Source organism: Diachasma alloeum, unplaced genomic scaffold (genome assembly GCF_001412515.2).
Source record: "Diachasma alloeum isolate Michigan unplaced genomic scaffold, Dall2.0 Dall_scaffold_01293, whole genome shotgun sequence".
NCBI lineage: Eukaryota > Metazoa > Arthropoda > Insecta > Hymenoptera > Braconidae > Diachasma > Diachasma alloeum.
This window is the reverse complement of record NW_021681400.1, coordinates 1-6,160: the sequence shown is the minus strand read 5'-3', so window position 1 is coordinate 6,160 and position 6,160 is coordinate 1. Positions and strand designations below refer to the sequence as shown.

The 6,160-nt window shown below is 36.9% G+C and overlaps 1 protein-coding gene and 1 long non-coding RNA gene across 2 annotated transcripts; both read right to left on the bottom strand.

Annotated features, from left to right (window-relative positions):
- Window positions 1-37: 37 nt before the first annotated feature.
- Window positions 38-4,688, bottom strand: LOC107046306. Its single transcript, XM_015268898.1, has 5 exons — window positions 4,547-4,688; window positions 3,696-3,871; window positions 3,464-3,620; window positions 3,124-3,257; window positions 38-3,065 (listed from the first exon to the last, which is right to left on the bottom strand). The coding sequence occupies exons 1-5, from the start codon at window positions 4,686-4,688 to the stop codon at window positions 2,679-2,681; spliced, it is 996 nt and encodes a 331-aa protein (XP_015124384.1). The 3' UTR covers window positions 38-2,678.
- A 6-nt stretch (window positions 4,689-4,694) lies between these two features.
- LOC107046307 lies at window positions 4,695-5,631 on the bottom strand. Its single transcript, XR_001461536.1, has 4 exons — window positions 5,550-5,631; window positions 5,113-5,154; window positions 4,854-5,038; window positions 4,695-4,779 (listed from the first exon to the last, which is right to left on the bottom strand). It is a non-coding gene; the product is annotated as an uncharacterized LOC107046307 (long non-coding RNA).
- Window positions 5,632-6,160: the final 529 nt, after the last annotated feature.

The following is a 6,160-nucleotide window of genomic DNA, read 5'->3' as shown; positions in this document are numbered from 1 at the left end:
AAATTACAATCAATTTTAAATAATGGAAGAGTACATATCGAAGATTGTTTATGAAACATTTATTTTTATTGAATTGTCCAAGTCCCATACATTGAAAAATAACTTATTATTATTCTTATTAAAAGTCAAAACCAATTTTTTACAAAAAATTTACCTTGGAGCGTCTTAACTAAATTCGTCACTCTACATCCATTTAAATCGATAGAGCGAAGAATATCCATAATATATTGTTCACTGCAGAGTGCAAACGATTTGTTGTGTTCATCAAGAAACACATAAATGAATTTTTTTACAATGAAGAAAAACTCATTATCCTTGACAATGATGTGTTGTATATCGTAAAAATCAGGCCCATCTTCTCCAGGAACTACGCAGATATGCCCAATTTGAATGTGGGTGCCACGGAAAATTATTTTTTTGATCAATTGGACTTTTGAATTGAGCGACTTATTACAGAAAGGTTCAAGATTTAGTAGCTCACTGATGCCATCGAATCCTCCTACTTCTCTCTCTTCGACTTTGTCTGCGTCATGAATCAGTTCAGGGGGTGTTTCTTTTTTCAAAAATCTATAATTAAGTTGGAGCTGATGCTTAATGGCTATGGTCCTGCAAATATTTACCCGACAGATTGCGGTCCGAGACGTAATCTTTCCGTCTCTGTGCTTCGCTTCACACCTGATCGTGCTAATTTTCCACAGAGGGCCGCATAAGCGAAGTACTCGTGGGTAATGCAAAAGGAAGTGGTGTTTGGGTTTCATAGAATTGGGGAATATCGAAGTTAACAATGTCAAATATTGAGTTATTTTTACCCCGAGGATTTGGTCAGAACCGTAAGGAAGATCATAGCTCGTTACGATGTCAATTAGGTCTTTCATTTCTAGAAGCAATTGCCAGACCGGTTCATCATCAGTAATCAGATGACCAATGATTAGGGGTAAGGAACGGACTAGAGTGAGCATCTCAGATGCAGACAATGTAATACTTTGTTTTTTTAAGTGGGCAGGCGTGATTTCTGGGGGTTTGTTCGTGATTATACCGTAATCAAATGCGCGTATGAGATTGTTTAATTGAATTAAAGTGAATTTTTTATCTTTTATAAAGTAATGGACAATGAGAGCGATGTCATAACGACATATTCCTTCCAACAGATCATGTACGACGTCCACATATAGATTGACGAGAGGGTGAAAACCGCCTACACCATACAAAACGGATTCTCCCTCGATACCGGTAGTTTTCTTATCGTTTTTTGCAACATCAAAATCATAGGTTTGTTTCGAGCGCAGTTCACAGTCATTTTCATTGAAAATTTGATTTATATCCCTCTTGTTGGTCAGACAAAATCGACAGAATTTAGCTTGACTGAATGCTTCTGTAAAGCCCAGCATATAGTGCACACCTAAATTATCGCCACTAACTAAAGCTAGCCTGAAATAAATCGTGTATTGATTGGTTCCTGAAGACACATTAATCCCTACAGTCTCTAAAAATGCTAATTCTGTTTTAATTTTGGAAAAAATTATTTTATCCTGGAAATATTTCCGATCTAGCGAGTTGAATAAAACCATTAGGAAAATATTTTCGACTTTTGATGCGAAACGAGGTGGTAAGCACGGTATCAAAGCATAAATGGCACCGCATTTCGAAATCCCTCGATGAGAACCTAAGGGATTGTTGTTCTCATAATCATCAAAATAAATTATGAGAGGAAAAACTATTTTGTTCCCATCATTGGCACTCAATTTTTTCCAAAGTTCTCCCTGAATGAAATTGGAGAAAATCGATGTCTGATGTTTTAGTCTTTCCATATAATCCATTGTCTCCTGTAAAACGTTAGGCAGCTCGAAGAAGAGTTTTAACACGGAACTTAAGGGTATGAATTGCGCTGTTGTCGGGTGCATCACCAATTTGTGACGATTTCTTCTTCGGAAAAATTCATCTCTTTGACCTAATGAGTACGCTATGGGAGGGATGAATGTATTTTGATTCTCAAAATTTTGGAAGCACATGTGCTCTGATCTGAGGTTAATGAAAGGGTCCTCGCGCTTTTGAAAAACCTCCTCGATTTTCTGCCTAATAGTTACATCTTCATTCGAAATAGAATTTAACAAATCAGTCTTCAATTTGTTAACTTCACACTCCACGAAAGTTGCCGTTTCATTTATTACTTCAAGTGACCTATTTCTGCTAACATCGGGGTAATGGAAAAATTTAGCGGCGAGCATCACAGCAGAATTTGAATTATTAGGCAATTGTCCTGATCTGACTGTTTCGATCACATTTTCTGGGTCTGAACTAATGGGTTGAACTACAGTTACTTCTACCTCGTGAAGCACAGCTTCATTTTGAATTAACAAATTTTCCCCCTGCCCTCTTAATCGTGTTTTTTTCCTGATTTTAATCACGCCAGGATTTGAATGTTTATTGTAAATATGACATCGGAGTGACCCTATAGTCGTGAACGTCCTGAGACAGTTTGCGGAGCCACATCTAAATTTCATCAACGCAGGATGAATTAATTTCAAGTGATGTAAATATTTTTTACATTCGAAACCGCTCAACTTACATATATCACAGTAAAATCTCTCGTGCGTATCCATGTTCTTATCGTATGATACACGAGGAGACAAATAAAAACGAGAATCAAGAGAAACAAACTTCAGACACTAAGTTTAGGATTACAAGTTATTCGGTGCTTCGTTTTCGTTATTTCTGGTAAGCCAACTTGAAATTTTACCTATCAGTACCAGTGTTTCTCTGCTGAATTTGTCTTTGGGGCGATGAATGTCGTAAAAAGCCTTCTGAAGAAACATCCAGACGCAAGATGAACGGACTGGATATGAGCATTTCAGGGCGAAGAAGATTTTCAGAGTAACATCAATCGCGTGCAAAATTGAATCCACAGTGTAGATCGTTGGATTGCCCACTGTGTCATTAATGTACACATAAATACTTTCTACATTGGCTAGGGGACCCACGATGACTGGCAATGGCTGAAGAGTCAAGTTTGCAGCGCGGAGAATTCCCAACTGTCGTTCTATAGCTGGCTGAATATTGTCTGGCGTCTGAAAAGAATAACGTTTCAACAGACTCGCACAAAACAATTATGAAATCGATAGTTACCTCAACGTGGAGTATAAAAGAGTCTTGTTTTTCTCTAAATGAAATTTTAGGTACTGCCTGATCTCGTCGACGTTTTGCAGGTGGATTGGAGAGTAGGGCAGGGAGGAGATAGAGAATGAGAGTGTCTAGGTTATCTAAAAGCAGAATTCAATTCTATATTATCAATTAAACTCAATCGGATCAATTGAGAGAGACTGATCGAAAAAAAACGAGAGCAAAACATGAAAAAATAAGGAAACGAAAGAGATAGTGAGGGAATTTTGCTGCTAAGCAAAGAAGGCAGATACAGAGAAGAGGGGGGGGGGGTAAAGAAAGGAGACAGAGAGTTGAACCAACGTACGCTGTAATAAGTCCTCTGCACTCAACAACACTCTGTCAGCTTCGGGAATACTCTTGCACTTCTTTAACTCCTCCAACACACGATTCCTCACAGTCTCCCATTTGTCGAAGAACTCGTTTTGTCGATTGGGGTATAAATGATCAAAGTCTGACAGAAGCTACAGAGGAAGAAAATAATTTAATTCATATTTCTGATCAACTTTTGATTATTTAATTGTTATGAAAGCACTTACCAATTCAACCCCTAACTGGATCTTTAAGCACGGCAAGTCTTGGTAATAGTCGTGCACAGAGCAACCGGTTTCCAATAACTCGTGACGTGCTGGACGAGATATTTCCCAGTTAAATTTCACCCTGTCTTCTGGAGACGTATGTGCATTCAGCCATTCCTTGCCTTCAGTGGCACCAACTATAGAAACACGATTTGAGGTTTAATTATCAAAAATTCTTCATAGTTTATCCAGGTGATAATTAAACAGAAAAAAACACTCAAAATTTCCTCAGAATTAAATCCGAAATATGTTAATTAAGGCCCGGGTGTATTATCTTTCATACGTTATCTACAATCTGTCATCCAGCATTATGAGGGGAAATCATGCACTCAGCAAAAATCCTCTGGTGTACTGCACATAGACAATAAGTAACCAAAAACTCTCTTTAGCAAGATTCGTAATATTTTTAGGAATTTTTCCATTACACTTTTACTACAAAACAGCGATAATTAGCGACGTAAAATGGAAAATACACTTTAAGGCATCAAACTGTCATTCGAGGTGTAATCTGTGCAAAGATAATCGTACAACTTCACACACATCAATTCCCCATAGAAATGACAGCTGGATGTCTCATGTGTATTTCCAATTTTACGTTGCAAATTATGGCCAGTTGATGATAAAAGTGGAATTGAAAAATTCTAAAAAATATGACGAATCTCGCCAAAGAGAGTTTTTTGTTCATTTGTTGCCTATGTGGAGGGCAGTGAAGAATTTTTTGGAGTGTACGGTTTCCCTCAAAAAATTGAAAAAACAATGGCGATAACATGCTAAAAATAATACACCCTGGCCTTAATCCTAATAAATCTAACCTGGGACTTCAGGGGCAGCTACTGGAGCGTTTCGCCGTGGTGCAACCTGCTGAAGTAGGTTTTTCTTCCTTAACTTCTTCTTGGTGTAATGGTAGTGTTCATAAAGAAGTCCTGTTGGGTCTATTTTAATTCCATTTTCCATCCGGAATGGAGTATAATAGACGAAAACGCTTTCACCAATGAACACTTCTGCAATCTGTGTGGCCCAAGTGGTGAACTTAGCAGACGTTATCCTGCAAATAAAATTAATATTTATAATTGCAACTCACAGATAGATTATAATTACCAATAATTAGTAGATACATACTTGAATTGTCTCAAGTAGGTAATTCCTTCTTGTCGAAAAACGTCCCTGAACTGTCGATCTTTCTCCTGTGCGATGACCAGGCGAGTCAGCAAACATCGAGTATTTTTCGATAGACTTCCATCGTTCCTGTATGCAGCTATGATAGTCTTCCCGTCAGTACTGTCAAGCAGTAATTGATAAATTGGCTGTAAGACAAAAAAAAATTCAGGTTAGAAACAGGACTAAAATTTGTTTTTCAATCAATTCACTTCCTACTTACATTGTTGGTAATACGTGGGTGATTGAAGTATGCAGGATCAGCCTGGAAATAATTTCAAGTCAGAAACAACTAGGATATCTACTTTTTAGATTACCAACGAGAGACTACAAAAAGCATGCGAGAAGAGGATCCAGGACTCAGTCAAAAATGAAAAGATAATTTTGTATGATTTATGTATACCATCCGTATGGAGAAAGAAAATAAATGTGTAAATAAAGCCCTTACCATATTGATAACTTTCTGTAAAAAAAAGAAACAAATACAAACGATGCACAGGACAAACAGTGTTGCGATTTATGGAGATGAAACCACGTGTTTAACCTAATTAATAACGCAATTTTTCGCCATGCCAATAACCACGTGCTTAGATCTGTTTCATGGCAAAAAAATTGAAAAAAATAATTGAAGAAAAAGAAGAAAACAATAATTATACTTACGTCGAAGTTTATTAGGATTTCACCAATTATTTTGGTAAATAAAGCAAAAATTTGCAGCGTCCACTTAATCCTCACACGGTACGCACTGCGAATAACCAACGGTTTTTATACGTGCATTTTCGGGGGTGCTCGGACATTTCCGAGGCCGAAAGGTCGCGAATAAAATCGGAGATGATCGACGGACGCTTACCCGACGGTCGGATGATTTTCTAATGTGCAGCATGGTAAAAATTGCATGCGCAGCTTAGCAAAAATCGTGTATTTTTCTGTCACATTTTGAATGGATGGAAGAGTAAAAATTCATCTGTCTCACAAGACAAAAAATGAAAGTATCAACTCAATAAAAATTATTGGAAAATTAATAAATAACATTGAAGGATCTTTTATTTTTTGTTTTCCGGGTAACTTTTTTTATTCGACAGGGGTATAAAATCGATTGACCTGGAATAAATTACCATGCTACTAAATAAAATTTGATAAGTGAGACAAGAATTTTTCTTGTTGACATTTTAGTTTTTTTTCAATTGTCTTGATAAAATAAACTAGAAAGGAAGAATGCTACACCATTATTCGGCTAGCATAGTAATTTTTACTTGAATTTTTTCTCCGTG

Bases quoted from the DNA above. Each gene is read 5' to 3' on its own strand.
- LOC107046306 (XM_015268898.1), bottom strand. From the start codon at position 4,688: ATGGAAAATGGAATTAAAATAGACCCAACAGGACTTCTTTATGAACAC. The intron at 3,621-3,695 runs GTAAGTGCTTTC...CTTCCTCTGTAG, and splicing joins TCCAGTTAGGGGTTGAATTG to CTTCTGTCAGACTTTGATCA. The intron at 3,066-3,123 runs GTAACTATCGAT...TATTCTTTTCAG, and splicing joins CTTTTATACTCCACGTTGAG to ACGCCAGACAATATTCAGCC.